Here is a 19,845-nt window from a genome sequence, read left to right as displayed (position 1 = left end):
AAGCACGCTCCAGCTATAGTCACGGGCGGTAAGAAGGAACTGAGGGGTGGGAGGGCCAGCAGGGGTATATATGCACCGGTATACCGGCGCCACTCCAGGGGGCTCCCTGCTGGCCCTATGGATACTGCTAAGGGAAAAAAGCTCCGGAATCCGTGCACGCGGCGCGCGTACACCTAATCAGAATGGACATGAGCAAGCACTCGAAGAAGAACCAAGACAGTGTCCTGGGATAAGGTAGTTTTGGTAATTGCGCTTGTGTACCTAGAATTCATGGGATGTGCGGACTGAACCGTAGCAGTGCTCTGATTGGATGCAGAGGGAGCATGTCTCTCACAACGTTGGGCGCAATTAGCACGCACCTCACTTCATGTGCCCTTACTTCATGTGCGTGTCATGTTAGTAATATCGATAAGGAAAAAACTACTTGGCTGAAAACCAGCAGAACCTGGCAACCCTGTGCATGGGCAAGAATAAACAAAATGTCTCATAGGCCACACACAAAACCCCAGTGAGCTTCAGGAGTCCCACCACTGATACGAACGGTGCATCATCAGGAACGGCTCCAGCTTCCCAGTTTTGCTGCCAAGTCATCCAACAGATATTTTCCTGCTCTGCGTTCAGGTTGCTACAGTCGCTCTTGCTGTTGCTGCTGCCTCACCCTAGTTTTCAATGCTTGTGCTAGCTGCTATTCCTACATGGTCCCCAGAAGAAACGGACCAGGAGGAAGTGCAAAAACTTGGAGTGACCAAAAAAAAGTGGCTATTTTGTTTTCATTCTAACCATTATTTAGCAGGACGTCTGTAGATCGTATTTTCATCTTGGTTTTCTTTTCCTTACTGTCTTCTCTCAGCTAACATCATCAATAATGATGGAAAACTGGAAACTCATTACCAAAGTTGTAGTGATCTGTGCCGAATCCTCTGCTGGTGCAAACTGGCTGTGATCTATTAAAGTCCACAGAGCAAAACTGATTCATGTCAGCTATGAATCTGCCCCTTCTTTTTGAAGGTCTAAAGGGATGTTACCAACAGGATTGTCATCTTTTTTTAAAACGTTTTTTATCCCCATGTTTATCAAAAATTGCAAGTAACGGACTCAAGAATTGAAAATGTTTAGAATGCTGTCCTGCAATTTTATTTTATTTTATTTTATTTTATTTTTTTACTTACATGAAGTCTTTAGTCTGGCCTGCAATCCCAGTGACTTAATTGGAAGAATAAGAAGTTGCAAAATTGACCACAGAGCAAGAAAGAAGAGGGTTCTTTCTACACGTCTTTTTCCCTGTAGCAACAATTCTCATGCAAATCTCATGTACAGAAAAGGAGATATCTATTGACTCTGGGATCTCTCAATCTCACTATGGCTCTAAAATATAGTAATTTCTACAGTCTGCAACATTTTTGTTACTAATATACACCAAAGTACAGATAGGGAATAAATTAGTAAGAGTTCCATGAATAGAATAGGGACTAATTCTCCCCTTTTAAATCAGTTAGGGGAATACTGCACTGTATAAATCTGGTCGAAGGACAAGGAGACATGTTCACATAATGAAGTAGTATATGGAGAAAAGTAAATTCTTAATTGATTTGTGCCAGAATACTGGAAAACCCAGGCTAAAATTATGTATCCATGGTCTGTAACTTTATCCAGACTACACAGAACATATGGAATTACCTCAAAAAACAAAAAACAGTGCAACTGTGGGTACTCTGGTATTTTCTTACGTACGTGGTGGGATTGGGCCATTACACAATATCATTTTTTGGTGACAACCAGCCTCACTCATCAACCACATTCAGTCTCCTCGGGATTTAGCCTTTTCTGAGGAGAAGCCCCAGCTGAAGAAAGAGGCCCTAGAAATTTGTCTGTACTCTACATCTAGGCTATATGCCACTTTGCTCACTGCTGTCATTTGATGCTAATACAAACCTAAGAGTCTTTACAAGCCAAACGCGTTAACTGGTTTTCCCTCTTTTTTGTGCTTTAACAGATGCTTGAAAGGATTTTTAATGATGTGTTTGCTTTCGTGGCTGAGGTCTCTATAAACCAATTACTGAATCTTGCTTAGCACTGTGCAAGGCTGGACAGTAACTGGGTTACGTTAACCCCTTTGGGTCTCTATATTGCACCAACATTAATACAACACCCCGGGGAAAACTCAGACATGAAGCAGCCCCCGGATGCTGTTCACTAACCCCAGTGATCATGTGACTTGCCTGAGGGGTGATGCCACACCAGAAATTAGAATAGAGAGAGCGGGACTCCAGCATTGGCGCCACCACAGTCTTGTTCTCCGCTATCAGCAGGTTCAGGGTGTCAGGATTGGTGAGCAAGTTATCTGCATCTACAAACTAGAGAGCAAGACGGGAGAAAGGACTTTATAAGCAATAAAACCTTAAGTCACTGGTCGGAATCCATCCCGGGTTGACAGTAACTGTAAGGTGTGATGGCTACTCAGAGGTGTGAAAGGAGCTGATGGGCTCCGTCGATTTCCCAGTGGACAAGAGCCCAATATAAAAACACCACATCCAGCAGTGGTGCTAATTAGCGGCTTCTATGGGATGAGTGACTGAATTTGTTTCTTTCCCCTACTGGGGGTCAGGAGCCCATGGGGGAGGCTTGCATTGCCAGTGCTCTGGGTGTCATGGGCTATGTGAAGAGACGGCAGCAGTGGCTGCTCAGAGCAGGCACTCCCCACCCATATGGAGTCACAAAAAGACTGTTGATCACTGCTGTACAGTAGCTCAGATCCCACCCGTCTGTGCTATTCCGCCAAACTTCTTTCCGAGATCACCGGCTGTCACTGATAAAGGCTGGGCTTCACCCAACCAGGTTTGAAAACGGGCACCTATCACCAGCAGGACTGTTCACCGACACACACAGAGTCCCAGCCTAAAACTCAGATCTCTGTGCTTTGGGGCCCATGCTGAGCCCCCCCTGTAGTCAGAGGTGCTCTGCACATTAATCAAATTGCAACTGAAGCCTCACGTACCCTGCCCGTTCCTGATCAGATCACAGGTGTTTCTCAAGCCTAAGTCAGAGCAAACAAAGAGCTCTTCTCTGGGAAGGGAGGAACTTTTGGTAGCCATTTGGGGGATTGATCAGAGCCCTAAGCTCGTTTGTTTCCGCCCACTTCCCTTCTCGGAGCCTGACTGCAGCACAGCCACCTACAAATGTTCTGCCCGACTTCAGTAAATAAACCAAACCTCTCTTTTACCAGGATGTAGTCAGACCACTTCTCTCTTGCAGTTCGCAGGGCTGCCTGCCTGAGTTTCATCACGTGGGTAAACCTGAAGCTCGACCAGTGTTTTGGCCCAATTTCATCAGGGTAAGACCTATGAAAGAAAAACAGTTACTGCCTCTTGGCTCTGTCCATGCTGCAGTGCTCCAGGTCATTACATTTCCCTTCTGACTTCACATAACAGGAAAACAGACGGTCACCTCGGCCGACCCAGGTGGTAGGAGAGCAGAAATAAAAAGGCAGGCTCTGAGGAAAAGCAATTCCAAATTTATTCCAGGAGTTTGTACACTAGGTGCTACAGAACACAGCGTGCTACAGTACTTCCTGCCTAACCAGTGGCCATGGTGAAAAAGAGACAAAATCAAAAACAGCTTCTCGTTCAGCAACTCGGATTCTTGGCTGGTGTAAGCCAGTGTCGCTCCACTGAAGTCGGTGGAATGATGTTGATTTATGCCAGCTGAGGATCTGCCTTCATACATCGACTCCCCACTAGATCTTAAGAGTCACATCTGTTCGCATTACTCTCTTTACCCATCAGAGCCAACACAGCTCATGGAACTCAATCTGAATTCTTTTATTGTTAACTAAGGCCCCAGCTGGACAAACGAACACTCATTGAGACAAGCCAATAACAAGTGAAGTTATGCACGTGCTTTATTGTTTGGCAGCTTGGAGTTCGTGTTTTAAGAACAGAATCTTCATTACTGAGGAGGATGTGGGAGAGAGTAAAAAACTCAGAGCCAGATCCTTAGGGGATATAAGCAGATGGGACTCCACTGACCTCTGCGGAGTGTGCCAATTTACAACAGCTGACAAGCAGGTGCCAAGAAAACTCAGAACTGGTAAAAAACAACCTTTTTTAAAAAACCCACCATACCTAAATGAGGAAGTTTCCAAGATTAAAATAAAAAAATCCAGTGGAAAGGGGATTGCTACTGAAAATAAAACAAACATTCCCCTGCAGGATTTGTAAGACAAACTCCAGAGCACTATGCTGGTGCAAGACGCTGAATGCAAAAGTGCCAGCATGCAAACGTGAATTCACTGTCCTTGCTCAGCACGGGAGGAAGACAACAAAGTATAAAACACATTAAGAATAGTGGAAATTAAATTACGTTCTTAAAAATCTTCTGACTCATAATTTTTTGTTCTTTAATATGGGTGTTAAAGAAGGTTGGACAAAAATAAAGGCAAGTAGTAATGGGTTTAATCAGCAGCAAGGTTAGACATCAGGAAAAACTTTCTAATGGTAGTTCGGCTCTGGCATGGGCTTCCACAGGAGGTTCTAGAATCCTCACCATTAGAAAGTTTGCAGAGCAGGTTGGACAAACACCAGCCAGGGATGATCTAGGTTTACTTGGTCCTGCCTCAGTACCTCTCAAGGTCCCTTCCTGCCTCACATTCTTATGATCTTCTTTAAACTCAACAGAGTCTCTTTAAGTAAATGATAGTTTCCCTCAATATTCCCTTCCTGGGGCTTGCACTAATTCGCTGGATGGAAAATTGCTGAATATTTAAAGCTTGAAAGAGAATTTTGACAAGGACTGGGAATTGGAGCAGGATTCCCTCAGGGTCCTGGAAAATAAGGAACCAACCTGAAATTCGTTGTACCTTCCAGGGAGAATTTTTGGGTGTCTGAGAAGCAGGCTCAGATGCTACGTGGCTGAACAGGACTGCTTTCTGCTGACAGCTCCCCACCAGGCCACGTCCTAAACTTTAAACACGGGAGCAGTCCCATGGAAGTTAAAGACTTGCTTAAATGCTTCCCTGACACAGGGCCTTAAAGAACCAAAGTGTAAATCCTGCAACAATCTTTTCAGTCATTTAACGCAACATATCTCTGTTACATCCTTTGGCTTAAAGATTAACACAGTCTATAATCTTGACACTGAAACCCCCACACATCTTAAGAAATCACTGGCTACGATACTCACTGAGGCTCCTCCATAGGCCGCCACTCCACATAGTGATACAGTTTTTGCACATTCTTCAGCCACTCTCGGAGGATCTCCGTGGTGTTATCAATGTTGTGGTCAGTGGCTGCCCTGGAGACGTAAGGGCACAAAGAATCCCATTAATGGAGCATCTAAACAGCAGGCAGAGGCTGGGCCAAATTTTAGCCCACCAAAGACAGGCCCCCAAAAGAGCAGGCATACGCTGTGTATAAAGAGCAGAGTGCACCTGTATGCTGGCTGGCAGCCCTGTAACTTTCCTACTGCCCTAGCACAGGACAGACTAGGCCTGCCAGGAGCTCAGCTAACCTGCACTGGGAGGGAGGGTAAAGTTCCAAACCCTGGCAAGAAACAGACACACAAGTCTGTGCAACCCCTGCTTAGGAATCCCCTCAGAAGTTTGCGTGCAGCACCTGTCAGGGATGTCTGCACCTCGCTGGCCTGGGCTAAGGGGCTTGGACTAAAGAGCTATTTACGTTAGGGCTAGGAACCTGCAAGGTGGAAGGGTCCCAAAGCTCAGGTTGCAGCCCAAACCCAAATGTCTACACCACAATAAAACAGCTCCTCAGCCTGAGCTCGGTGAGTCAGAAGGTGTCTAACTGCAGACCCTGAGAGACCCTCCAGAGCTACTTGCCCAGGGGGCTAGGGAGAGTTAGGTGGGAGACAGACCACTTCCAGCCCAACAGGTACAGAAGCACAGCACCCAGGCAGAGTCTGGTCCTGAGGAGGACTGGCAGGAGACAGGGGTGCTAGTACAATGTATACAGTGTGTGTGGGGGGGTAGGTTTGAGAGCCACTCAATCCAACTGTAAAGCCTGTATGTGATGGGAACCACTTCAAGCCAGGGGCTGTGGCAGCCCCTCCTCCTCTTCCCCCCCCCCCCCCACATACCTCTAGTTCCAGCACCCATGGAACACAACATAGAAAACTCAAGTCCTACTTGTTCAGCTCCTTAGTGTAATAAAATGTCAATGTAACGCCACACACTGAGCCGCACTGGCAGGTTCCTGCTCCTACATGGAGTCCATGTAATTGACGTGGCTCCGCGGGGAAGCAAGAGTCCAGTTGTGTGGATTTCACTGGGCTGAGTTTCACGGGACACACAGTAGCCAGCTCAGGAACGTGAGCATGTGAACTGCTCTGTTATGGATCTGATCCTGGCCCGGAAGAGTTCATTGTAGCTTTTCCATTCACTAGCATGATGCAGGACTGGGCCTCTCTGCTCTCTGAAGAGATCTGACACAAGATCAATGTTCTCCCTCGCCTGCGGTCTGACAGGTGAAATGGAAGGGAAGCTGGTGGAATCTCTTTTGGACCAGCAGAGAGGGCACTAGAGGGAAGCCTCTATAGCTGGGGCATATGCTGTACCTATTCTATAGGCTATGGCAGCAGTTCTCAACCTGTGGTCCGCGGACCATGGTACTGTAGGGGGTCTGAGGAAAGTTTAAAATAGAAATTAAAATAAATGTACAGAGCCTCTCGCAGCCAGCACGTCCTTCAGCTGCGGGAATAACCCAGGTTGAAGAACATGCTGGCGAGGAGCCTGCCGGCAGCCAGCAAGTCCCTTAGCCCGCACTGCTTCCCGAGAGGGCTGAGGGACACGGCTCAGGAAGCAGCACAGGCTGAGGGACATGGAGGCTGCAGGCACAGCTATACTGTTTGGGGCGGAGGCCATAAAATGTTAATAGACTGAAAAGGGGTCTACATGCTGGAAAAGGTTGGGAGCCACTGGGCGAGGGCTAACACCTGTTCCCACGGGAGTTTAGCCACTGACTTCACTGAGACAAGAATTTCAGTCTCCAGAACTGTCTGTCCAGTGGCATTTGTAAGCCATAAATTCTCAAACACAACACAGTTAGGCATTCCTTGGATCGCACATGCTCGGAGATGAGCAATTTGACTCACCTTCACTTTTTCATGTTTAGACCTTCAAAAATAGGCCATTCCCAACTTTTTGTTTGTTATTGTTCTTACAACGGTTTACACTTAACCCCGTTCAAAGGCAGCATTCACCCACTGTTTCCACACTGGGATATCTTAGCACAGCAGCATGCATCTGTCCTTGGGCTAAGAAGGGACTGTGGCATCTCCAATACTGCTCTTTGGAAACGTGGGGAAATCTTGACTATTTTATGACAACCACAGCATAAACAAACCATCTACTGGCAGCCATGTGCCCTGAATTATGAAAGGAGTGTCAGGATTTCCCTTATAACCTCTGCTTTTCTATAATCACATGGACTTCTGCCACAGTCACCTTTCAGGGGAGAATGGGACATCCAGTAAGTTGCAGATTGGCAATAGATCCAGAGCCTTTTAACTTAAGCTCTCAGATCCTAATTTAGAGGTTGTTTATTTTCCATGGCACTAGGAAAGGAGTCTGATGGTCTCAGTCTAAATCCAAGAGGACAGAGTGTCCACATCACAAAAACACTGCCATTTGCTCCCTAATTGGCTATCTACGGTGGTGCTCTGAATGGGCTACACTCTGCCCTACAGAAATGGTTCCCAATGGAAGCACGTTGAGGCACACGGACAGGGCAATGGGTAGACAGCATATGCTCTTCTTGGTCTGTCTGAACAAACCTGGATTAATTTACTTTAATGCTCTGCGGTCGTACGGGGATAAATCCAAGTAATAGAGGGCTGATTATGAGAATACCATAGTACAGAAGCCTTCATTGTGCTCAAACTATCAACATTTTAAAAACTAATCCTGAAAGGCAACTCCATGCTAAAAAAGCCTCTTTGGAAAACTGACACTGAGTAAATGGCTTCATTTTTAAAAATAGCATTTGCTTGGGCAAACTGGTGTTGCCCCTGATTCCAGCTTTTAATGGTGTTTCATTAATGACTTAAAAGTTCAAAATTTCACACCCACTGTCTACAGCACACAATCCTCATTCAAGTTCAGTAGCGACCAACCATAAGGTTATATTAAGAATGGTGGTTAGACTCCCCCTCCTGATGTAAAGTAGTAAAAACAAAATCAAACTGTACAGGTATCTACAGACCCTAAATCAGAGGCACCCAGATACTGCCCAAGCACAGGATTAAAACAAGTTTCCAAATATTCCACCAAATTTGCATCCCATGGAGCAAATGGCAAGAGCCCCCAACTCCATGGTTAATATGGCCATGCTGGAATGGAGCTATTGTTCCCAGCATGCAATGTCTCATCCTGATCCAATTGCTCAGGCTAAGCGGCTCCATTAGTGATGGAGCACTGCATGCTGGGACCTGTAGTCTGCACATCTTGCATTGCTGTATGAAAGAAGAGTGGCCTAGGCCCATGATGATGAACTTACTGGGCCATGTTAGCCATCCCTATCCTTTGATTTACTTAAATTGCCATAGAATTAGCAGGGCTCAACAAACTGGCTCTCCCACTTGCCCGTGGCGAGCAGATTTTGGCAGCTGGTGAGCTGTGACAGGACGGAGCTGCCCTGTGGCGGGAAGGGCGACTGGCACTTAGCGGCTCCACTCTGGGCTGCTTCCTACCTCCACTTCTCCTTTCACGTCCTTGTCTGAGACAGGACAACAAAAATGGCTGCCCTTCGCAGGTGAGCCATAGCCTGTTACACCTGAAAAGGCTGGTATAGGGGGCTCTGTCTGTGAGGCAGAATGCTTTCCATATAAGGGAATGCAGAATAATTATCTCCCCCTGCTCGCTCCACCCACTGCAGTAAAAAAATCAGCCAATGGGCTGACTCGTGGTCAGGCCTGCTACTCCACCCACTGTGGCAAAGATCAGCCAATGAGGTGTTAAGTGACCAGGCAATAAAACAGGCAGCCGAACCCCCTCTGAGTGGGGAATCGCATCGTGTGAACGCCTGGCCTGATCACCCAGACGCCTTGCACCCCCCGCTCTCGAGTCTTACTAAGCGTACTCCGAGTTGGTCGACCCGCGTGGAGACAGTTTATGAGCATGTGGCTGGTACTTGTGTTCCTGCTGTCTCCAGAACTGGTATAACATCCTCCCCTGACATTATCCCCATCCTGATTAATTTCAGTACCCTTGTTGCCTGTTAAGTGACAGTGGGTTAAAGAGTCGTTGTGTTAGTTTACGAATAGTGGTTGTTAAGGTTTTTGACTGTTCTCTTGTATAAAATAGTGTAAGTAGTTAACTTTATGAACAATGTCAGTATTAATTCAACTGTTCCGAACCCCTGGGCAATTATTGAGAATTATCGTGACTTAGAAAAGCCCCAGGGAATTGTCTTATTTTGTCTGGTAATTTGCTTCTTTTTTGTTCTGATGATTGTTTGGCGCCTGCGTATGTGACTGAGTTCTGAGTCACTAGGTGTCGGAGTCATTAAAATAAAATCAGTTTCCCTTTTTGTAACCCCAAGTTGTGGTCTCATTCTTTCCGGCATCCCTTTCGAACTTCGCGTATTGCGGGGACCGACAGTCCTCTGCCCCCCTCTGCTCTCTGCTCCACTCCCCGTCTCCCTCCTGCCTTCTCTGACATCCTCCGTCTCCCGTTCCTCTCCTCCACTCTCACCCTTCATTCCTCCGCCCACCGCCGTCTTCTAGCTCACTCCTCTGTTCTCCCTTCTCCCCTGTCGCCTCCCTCCTCTCTTCTGCTCTCCTCTGCTCCCCTTTTGAATGCGGCACTCTCTTCCGCCGGCACCTCCCCCTCCCACCCCCGACGTCAGGGACGCACGCACACTCTGGCCCCACCCTAAGCCCACATGCGGCCCCACCTCCCACTGTCCCAGGACTCGGCCCCCCCACTGCACGCCGCTCAGCAGGGCAACCACATGGGAGCAAGCAGCGCAGACCACTGTCAGAACACCACGCTCCCATGCAGCACAGGGGTCGGTGCCGCTGAAGTGCAGGGTGGGTCATCCTCGCCACTGCGGAGCAGCCCTGCCCCGTCACAGAAGCAAACATGCCGTCCTGGTCATCCCATTCTCCAGGTGGCGCGCACCTGAGTGGTGGGAGTCACACAGTGGGGGTGGCAAGTCCCTTTTTTGTCTGGCAAGTAGGGTTTTCTATAATTTGTTGAGCCCTGATAATTAGCATATGCCATACTGCCAGCCCCAGATTTGAGCCCTCCAAAATCATGAGCTTGGCTGATGAGTCATGAGATGCTTAAAAAAAATAAGGAAGTTGTTCTTGTTTCTCAGCCTCCAGGGGGCACTCTGATTTTCGCTGCAACTGTGACGGCTAAAAATGTTCATTTAAAAAGACAGTAATTTGAGTATGATGATAAGCATCACTCATTCATACCTTACAAACTCCTGAACAATCTTTCCACAAAATATGCCTGAAACTAACAACTCGCTGATCATTAATATTCTTGGCTGACATATAGACACAGCATGTATTAAGAGTTATGGCGATATACTGAAATTATTAATAAAGTGTGTATAAACCAAGCATGTCAAGGAGAGTTATCTGCCCTAGACAACTGAATGTGCATTTGATTCTCTGACCATCCTGGTCTTCAGGCAATGAAAGTCCATTTTTACTATTAGGTAAACAGAGCTCATAGCCAACAAATTAGTGAAGAAAGGACTTGGCACATCCTTGACCACCAGACTCCACATTACCTTCCTCACAGCTGAATACATTTTACTTTGAGGGGAAATCATCAGAAAAATCTATTTTAAAAGTTTTACTGGTCTATAAAGATGGGGGTTCTGGTTCTGAAATGATAAGCAATTGAACCAACTAGTTGCATACAATTGGTTATATTTAAAAAGTATAGTAGTAGACTATAGAGTGAGGTCTTTTCAGAAATCCTATGACACACGGGTAGTTAATATCACTGTGAAATGTAGGTATTAACACTATATGAGGAAATATGGATTAAGTTTCTAGTCTGCAACCAACCAAGAGGAGAAACAGGATTTCCCTCAGACTGGAGGGAAGTCTCTAGTGAAATTAAGCAAGGAGTAACCAGAAAGAATGGAAACTCCATTTACACAGAAGTCAGAGGTGGGATGGAACGCCCCACAAAGACAAAAACAGTAGGAGGTCATCCTGCCTCTTGAAACAAGTTTGTTTAACTCAGAAGCCATCTTTGGCATCCATCACTAGACAGACAAAGGAACAGAGCTCTTGCTAGCTGAGAATGATTAGTCCTGCAACCAAGAAGAAAGGAAGGCTGATGCCTCCAGAAACTGAATATAGGTGAGAAAGTATCTTGAATAAAGCCTGTACTTTGCCAAATTACGTTTTAGATTTTTAGATTTCTCTTTTCACTTTTATTTGCTTGTAATGCCTTCTAACTTTATTCCTTTTACCTGGCATCATTCCACCTATCTCCTATTTTTAATAAATTCATTTCATATTCACTATAAATAATCTCAATTCTGTGTTTAACTGGAAGGGGTTATTTACTTCAGTTAGATTGTTAAACTGTGATATGCTTTTGTCTCTTTAGAGCCTTATTCTTTCTCTGAGCTTTCTAGGAGAGGGCTAGACATGGCAGAGCATGTGGTTGGGGGGAATGCAGGCCTGGGAGTATGTTGAGGTCCCTGTGCTGGTTGTAACCAAGGCTAATGGAAGGCCAAGTGGGGCTGTGGAGCCGTAGAGAGGCAGCTGGGGTGAGAGCTGCTGAACCAGGGCTGTCTAGCACATGGACTCTTTGCAGTGTGACCTGCATGCTCATAGGTTGTGCCAGACTGGCAACACGAGAGCAACAAAATATTGTAAGACCCCCAGGTTGCAGGGCAAGCGGTGACAACCCCATACTGGTCTGGACTGTTCCCCAAACCATAACACTAACAGTATGGCTAGACTACATCTTTTTTTCGGAAAAAGCTACACAAAATGCGCTCCGCATTTTGCGTAGCTTTTTCCGATTCTTTTGTCAGAAGAGGCTTTTCTGATATTTGGCCCATCTAGACTGGGCCAAATGTTGGGGGGGAAAACCCCTTTTGGAAGCCTGTTTATGTAACCCACACACCTACTGGAAAGAGGAATACAAGGGCTTCCGAAAGAGCGTGTTTGCTCTTCTGCAAAAAAAAGTGGAGGAGCAAACGCATTCCCTAGACATGGAACAGTTCTTCCGGGACTGTGTAGTCTAGCCGTACCCTAAAATTCTCCCACCATAAATGTCTCCACGAGCTGGGGCTTGAAATAAAGCATGAAATACTGGGAGATGTGATCATGGGTCTCATGAGAATGGGTAACAGTGCAGAGCAAAGGGGAAAACCCTTTACTATCATCTTCCTCTTTCCTAAGGATCCCACTGACATCAAAGGGATTGGCTCAGCCCTCAAGGATTTAGTAGTAACAAGCCCAATGAGGCTTATTGAAGTCAGTGGCAAAACTCCCACAAGTGTTGGTACCACAGGAATAGGTCTGGTCAGGCACCTGACGGACAACTCCCTCCATTCCAGCAGCATGCTCCACTTGTGCTTGTCAGTAAGGGTAGAAGCTTTAACACAGCGAGTGCCCTTTCCCTTAATTCAGGTCATTCAACCTTGCACCGAGAGATTTTAAAGCCCAAACCTGGGTTTGGTTCACAGAAAGGTTCAGTGAATAGGGTTGCCAGATGGTTGAAACAAAAATACTGAACACCCCCCCCCCCCAAAAAAAACCTCCCTCCCTTCCAAAAAACCCCTAAGTACAACACATAGCGAAAATAAGCACGCCATTTAAATCAGTCACAGATTTAATTAATGTATTACTGACAGAGGTAAAGAAAATTTCTGTTATGTAAATTGCACAGTATTTTTAGCCTAATGTCTGTTTAAACGTAGTTGTTTGTGTGTGCACGTATGTGTGTGTATTAATTTAAATTCTGGCAATTCTGCCCTTCCCCTGCACAAAAATGAGGTTACAAAAAGTTCCACCAGCTTTTCACTCCCTTAGCAGCCTATTTTGAATACCCAAATTGTTTACAGTTTATTTACCTTAAGTGTGGTGTTGGAGGAGGACAGGACAATATTTTGCTGTTTTTCACCAATGCAGAAAAGGAAACCCCCGCAGAAGGAACACCGTGTGCCTTTTAGCCTCCCAGTTTCCATGCACCACTGTAACATATGCAGTGGAAAAATCTAGTACAAATGGCCTGCAGTAGTTTTCCTACGGCATTTAATATTCCCTAACTCTTCACCTGGATAGAGCAGAAGGAAGAGCTTTTACTGATGGTGTAGGCTGTAATTTTAAAATATACAGAAAAGCAGAGTAACCACTCTAGCCAATTGATTTTCCAAAACAGAATAAGTGCAGATCCTCTTTCTTTACATGAATGCTTAAAAGGTCCTTAGTTAGCCCTTTTACAATAAAGATCAAACAGTGGAACAGTTAACCAAGGGTCTGGTTAACTTTGCAGGAGCACAAGTTAAATCAACTGGCATTTTACTATTCATTGCAAGACCACTAGGGCTGAGACCTTAGAACTGTATCCAAAGTCCATTATAGCCAACAAAAAGCCTCCACTTAATTCTATGGAGTTGACATCAGACCCATAATGAGACGCTAACAACAATCATGCCATCGATAGAAAGGCTTCACTCGACCATCTTTTCATGGTGACGGGATTCCTAACACAGTGAATGCTAGTGGAAATGGGGTAGGTTTAGAAGTTAAAATAAAAAAAAGGAACAAGTCAAAAATTACTGAGAAAAGTTAGACGTCTGCAAGTCAAAAGGGCCTGATGAAACGCATCCTAGAATACTCAAGGAGCTGATACTGGAGGTGACTTCAAAAAGTCATGGAAGTTGGAAGAGATTCCAGAAGACTAGAAAAGGGCAATATAGTGCTCATCCATAAAAAGGGAAATAAGAACAACCCAAGAAACTACAGACCAGTCATCTTAACTTCTGTGCCAGGGAAGATAATGGAGCAAGTAATTAAGAAATTCATCTGCAAACATCTGGAATATAATAAGGTGATAAGTCACAGCCTGCATGCATTTGTAAAGAACAAATCATGTCAACCCAATCTGATAACTTTCTCTGATAGGATAAACAAGTCTTGTGGATAAGGGAGAAGCAGTGGGTGTAGCATACCTAGGCTTTAGCAAAGCATTTGATACAGTCTCGCATCACATTATTATCATCAATAAACTAGGGAAATACAACCTAGATGGGGCTACTATAAGGTGGGTGCATAACTGGCTGGATAACCGTTCTCAGAGAGCAGTTATAATGGTTCACAGTCATGCTGGAAGGGCATAACCAGTGGAGTTCCACAGGGGGGCTATTTTGGGACCAGTTCTGTTCAATATCTTCATCAACGATTTAGAGGAGGGCATAGAGAGTATGCAGGCCTGGCCAAAGAGTGTGTGGGCCCAAGACAGCATGCTGAGCCGCACGGCCCCGCAGATCCTGGCCGGATTGGCAGGGCCAGGAGCTGGGCAGCATGGGACTCTGAATGTATGGGGCCCAAGGCGACCACCTCGCTTGCCTTGCCCAAAGGCCGGGCCTGAGAATACACTCATTAAGTTTACAGATAATACCAAGCTGGGAGGGTTTCCAAGTGCTTTGGAGGATAGGGTCATAATTCAAAATGATCTGGACAAACTGGAGAAATGGTCTGAGGTAAACAGGATGAAGTCTAATAAGGACAAATGCAAAGTGCTCCACTTAGGAAGGAACAATCAGTTCCACACATACAGAATGGGAAGTGACTGTCTAGGAAGGAGTACGGCAGAACGGGATCTAGGGGTCATAGTAGACCACAAGCTAAACATGAGTCAACAGCGTGACACTATTGCAAAAAAAGTAAACATGATTCTGGGATGTATTAGCAGGAGTGTTGTGAGCAAGACACGAGAAGTCATTCTTCCACTCTACTCTGCGCTAGTTAGACCTCGGAGTATTGTGTCCAGTTCTGGGCACCGCATTTCAAGAAGGATGTGGAGAAATTGGAGAGGGTCCAGAGAAGAGCAACAAGAATGATTAAAAGTCTAGAGAACATGACCTATGAAGGAAGGCTGAAAAAAATTGTTCCCCTTGGCCTCTGATGGTAAGACAAGAAGCAATGGGCTTAAACTGCAACAAGGGAAGTTTAGGTTGGACATTAGGAAAAACTTCCTAACTGTCAGGACGGTTACACTGGAATAAATTGCCTAGGGAAGTTATGGAATCTCCATCTCTGGAGCTTTTTCAGAGCAAGTTAAACAGACATCTATCAAAGATAATCTAGAAGGTGCTTGGCCCTGCTATGAGGGCAGGGGACTAGACTTGACAATCTCTTAAGGTCCCTTCTAGTTCTAGTATTCTGTGATTCTAATGCCCTAACAGAGTGAGCCAGGGATGAAGTGTTCATGGCACGGTTAGCTGTTGAATATATATAGAGTCCTTCTTGTTTGCAGCAGGGCACTCAGCAAGGCTCCCTTTTGAAATCTCTCTCTATATTAATGGTTTTCAACCTGTGGCCCAGTCAGCACAGAGCTGCAGCCCATGTGACATCCTCAGGGCCATACAGATAGTATTGGATGTGGCCCACATAAGACACTGTGGCCCCCATAAGCAGCCTCCGATGTCAAACAGGATGAGAACCACTGCTCTCCATTCTCTGATCTAATCAAGAGAAAACTCTGAGGCAAATAGTTAAATTCACTCGCCCAAATTAGCCAACAAATGTCATGCACAACTCCCTTGTCTTTACATATTGTGTATGTGACTGAAGAAATGTCCTACACCACACACAAAACAGGTAATTCCAGGAGCAAAGGGATATATCGATGTCCAGTCACCTAAACTGCTTCTGGAGTTGAGCATGCAATTTTCCCTCCATTCACTGGGGGTGCAGATTTGTGTAAGCCACTTGGCACAAGTGTGCATAGAAAGCATACGGGACAAAACCTGCCACTCCCGAATGGGTGCAAAATACCTTCCAGCAGCAGAATCGATGTAACAGAGGGCAGCAGTTGAAGTGGTATAGGGGGCCTATAGCATCTCCATGGGATGGAGTCCACCATGGTAGAGACTCTGCGATTCTGGAGGAAGGGGAAGGATTTTATAAAGCTTGACAGCAACAGAAATGTTAAATGAGTCTATTCAAGCCAACTGTTAAACCAAAGCGAGGTGTTTATTCCATTTAATCACTGTCCTTCACTGCATTAAAATACAGGAGAACCAGGAGCCACTAACTGTGTGATCTAAATCCCACTGGAGTCAATGGGAGTCTTTCTATTGACTTCCATGGACACTGGAGCAGTCCCATGGATTTATATATTTTAAGGCAGAAAAGACCATTTTGATCATCTAGTTCGAGCTGCTGCATAACAGAGGCCAAAGAATTTTACCAGTGACTGCGGCAAAGCAAGTGGCTTGCTGTCAACCAACTGCAGCGAAGTATAAAATGCTAATATAGGTGTTGCTAATGAAAAATACATTTGATTTTAAACATGATTTCAGCATTAATAATCTCCAGTGTTATTGGCAACAGATAAAGATTTTTAATAGTGTCAGATAAACTAAAAGTGTAGGTACAGGAGGTAGGTGGCTTCTGCTGCATATGACCTATTCAAGCAGAGGAGGCCTCCAAACACTTTGGATTATACAGCCAGAGCTTTTATGGAGGGTCTGATTCATCTTTTTCAGTGAGGAATAACTCCACCATAACACAGGCCCAGTGGCTGACATGCTGTCCTTATTAATCACTGTGTTTATTTCTGGTGTAAGTTGAGTCATCCCAAAAGTAACCAAAAAAAGCAACGGAGTCCTAATGTGAGCCAAATATGAATTTGGCTTTAGAATTCCCGTAACAAGTGGTAAATAAAGAACAGACAAGTCATTTGTTGCTGCTTTTTCATTAGGGGACAGTGATGGCTGCTAGAATTAGAAAGCCATTTAAAAAAACCCCAAACAACTGCCATCTTCCTTCAAACCAAAGATGAATCTTGCCTAGGACACTATCAAGTGGAAAGATGCTAGAAGAGAATTTCTGGCTCCCAAAGGAAGAAATATCAGACATGGTGAAAACGTCTGAAACCAGGGACAGAGGACTTTTACATGCACAAGCAGAAATTAACAGGAAGCAACCACTGTAAGTTAGTGGACAGAGTCATGCACATTTTTCAGGAATATCACTGCTGTACCACCTTCTAGCGATGGGTCTCAGCACAGTATCCAAATAGTAACTCTAACTGCACCTAAATGAGGTTTACACATGGGAAACCAAAGCCCAGAGAGGTTATGTTATTTACATGGTGTCTCACAAGAACTCTGTGGCAGGGTTGGGAGTAGAATCCAGTTCTCCTGATTCCCAGCCCTTTACTTCAGCTACAAAACCATCCTTGCCCATTAGGGAGAAGTAATTGATCAACATTTGATCATTTTATTTACAACTCCTCTGCTCTCCCCACAGTAGCTGAAGTATTGGTGTACCTACCAATGCAGCAAGTCAAGTGATGTTCACTGCCCCTGTCAAGGCAGAAATGGTGAACAGCAAGAAAAAGTGAATGAAGTCCAGCACTGTGGGCTGAATGCCCTTACTCACCAGGCTGTGGAGGAAACTCAGGTAAAGAAGAATTCATCTCCTTTTAAATTCACTTGGATCTTTGGGAATTCCAGCATTCCTTCCTGGTTTGCTAAGACTGCCCAGAACCCATTCTTCTGCAAAGTTACAGATACCATTAGCGCCACGGCTGTCTATGGTGTCAAAGAAAGTGATGCATTATGGGATACATCCAGCTAGCCAGGTAATGCCAGTGGATTTCACAGAACCTATTATTTCCGAGCTCCAATTCAACAAAACACTTCAGTGTCTGCGTAAATTCCAGCGCAGTCATGAGATGTAAACACGTGCTTAACTTTTCACATGGACTTGAGTGTTGTGCTGAATTAAGGCCATAATGCTGAGCTGGGTTTTCATTTTAACACTTCATCTCTAAGTATATCCCTCCCAGGTCTCCGCATAATCCTGAAGTAGAGAGAGTTTGGGTCTCAGGTAAATCATAGGGAATTGTGTGAATGAGGGACTGCTAGTGCTTTGGGCCAGCGAGGACAGACACACGCCTCAGGCTGGGCAGCAGTACAGGAGTGTAACCTCACAGAATTGGAATGCAACACGTTCGATTCTTCAATAAGCCACTTTTCATGTTCTTCAGCTGCTTGTAGCTGGTGTATTTCATTAGCAGCAGCAAAATGTAGAAACTTAAGCAACCTTGTGAACAGAGGCAAGCAGGATTCATGTATTGAAATGCACAAGAGGGTCACTGTTTTGGCACAAGGGGGGAAAACTCTCAGATACTTTTGGCGCTTTCTCTTCTATCATAGCAGGAGGTGCCTCTGTGGCTAGGCTTGATCTAGAGGAAAAGACGAGATTAACTGGCTCCCTAAGAGCCATCTCCTCAGCGTAGAAGTGGAAAAATAACACCTTAATCCACAATGAAGAATAGCTGAATATAGTAACACCATCCACATCTCAAACAGCCACTGCAGGCATTGTGCACCTGCTCTAGAGCCAACGGCGCTGTCTCATCTCCTGCCCAACACACAAATTCTGTTGCAGACGGACACCACACAGAGCTGGTTTGAGGGGCCCCATTGTGGCGTCCTCAAATCCTTCAGTCTCTGTGCTGCAACCTGTTTCTGCTGCAGACAGGGCTCTCTGGAGCCTGCCCTCTGGATGCTCTTGCTGGGGGTCCAATACATTTTGCAGAGTACTTAAGTATCAAAGATCTGCATTTATTAATAGATCCAGGCCAACGTATTCAATGTCGTTAAGCTTCATAGGCACCGGTCACATGAGAAACAAACATAACAATGGCATCGGTATCCCACAGTTTGCCCTTCCATATCCTCTGATCCTCCCCTCACGTCTGTCGTGCACTGGAGGCCAAAAACTGGCCCCCTATGGATTCCCTTTGCATACAAGGAATCCCCAATTGGCACTCAACCATGGGGATCTCAGCCATTTCACTCCAGGCTCCTTCCCTTCTATTCCAGTCCTCCCCACGGACTCCACAAGCTGCCTCAATACTAGAGACCACTCAACATGCAGCTAAAACTTGACGCTGGGCCTGAGGACACTTATATGAATGCTTGACTTCATAAGGATGATTCATGAGAATTAAGTCAATCACATTTAAGTGTCTGGGGCTTTTGCTGACCTCTGAATCAGTTAAGTCAATAGCTTCCTTTAACAGAACTCTTAAGGAATGGTTTGTTTCCTTCAATGTCTAAATGAGACACTGTAAAACTGCTCAGATGAATAATCAAGAGGAAATAGGCAAGAAGAAATGTGAGGACCCTGAAAAGGTATTTCTGGAAATTGAACAGCTCCTGCCTCAAATTCTTTGGACTTTGTAAATTAGGCATCCAACTCCCATTCATTTTCACTAGAAATTTCTCCCTAAAATATTAACAGGTGCTCAGAAAAATCTAGAAAACTTCATTCAAGTTTCTAATCGCCATATGTTGCACCTAATCCAAAACCTGTGGAAATCCATGGGAAACCGCCCAATGCTTTGGATCACACCTACTTGACATTTAATTGCTCTGAGAAACTTTCAGATTCTCATAATATATAGCATAATTATATGTTACTCTGAAGAAAGTGAAACAATTACATTCCCACACGCAAAACATTCTAGATGGTGATGGGTTGTAGGGTAGGGAAGTAGTTCTTGTCTGCAGCAAAATTTGCTGCCCTTTGTTGTCTGTTCCTCTTTTGTTTCTTTTCTACTTTAGGTTAAACATCAAAAGCTTTGTACTTGTGCTTATTATTTTGCAA

General features: G+C 45.2%; 1 protein-coding gene across 3 annotated transcripts in view; it reads right to left on the bottom strand.

Annotated features, from left to right (window-relative positions):
- Window positions 1-19,845, bottom strand: part of COLGALT2 (collagen beta(1-O)galactosyltransferase 2) — an 86,672-nt gene that overhangs the window by 35,654 nt on the left and 31,173 nt on the right. For all 3 annotated transcript variants that reach the window (XM_075936774.2, XM_089780596.1, XM_075936772.2), the window contains exons 2-4: window positions 5,179-5,289; window positions 3,221-3,338; window positions 2,220-2,354 (exon numbers count right to left, since the gene is read on the bottom strand). In XM_075936774.2, the coding sequence (XP_075792889.2) occupies window positions 2,220-2,354; window positions 3,221-3,338; window positions 5,179-5,192 (267 nt within the window). In that variant the 5' untranslated portion in view covers window positions 5,193-5,289. The remainder of the gene's footprint in view (window positions 1-2,219; window positions 2,355-3,220; window positions 3,339-5,178; window positions 5,290-19,845) is intronic.

This window comes from Pelodiscus sinensis, chromosome 9, assembly GCF_052426305.1.
Source record: "Pelodiscus sinensis isolate ZL-2025 chromosome 9, ASM5242630v1, whole genome shotgun sequence".
Classification (NCBI taxonomy): domain Eukaryota; kingdom Metazoa; phylum Chordata; order Testudines; family Trionychidae; genus Pelodiscus; species Pelodiscus sinensis.
This window is presented reverse-complemented; position numbering and strand designations above follow the sequence as displayed.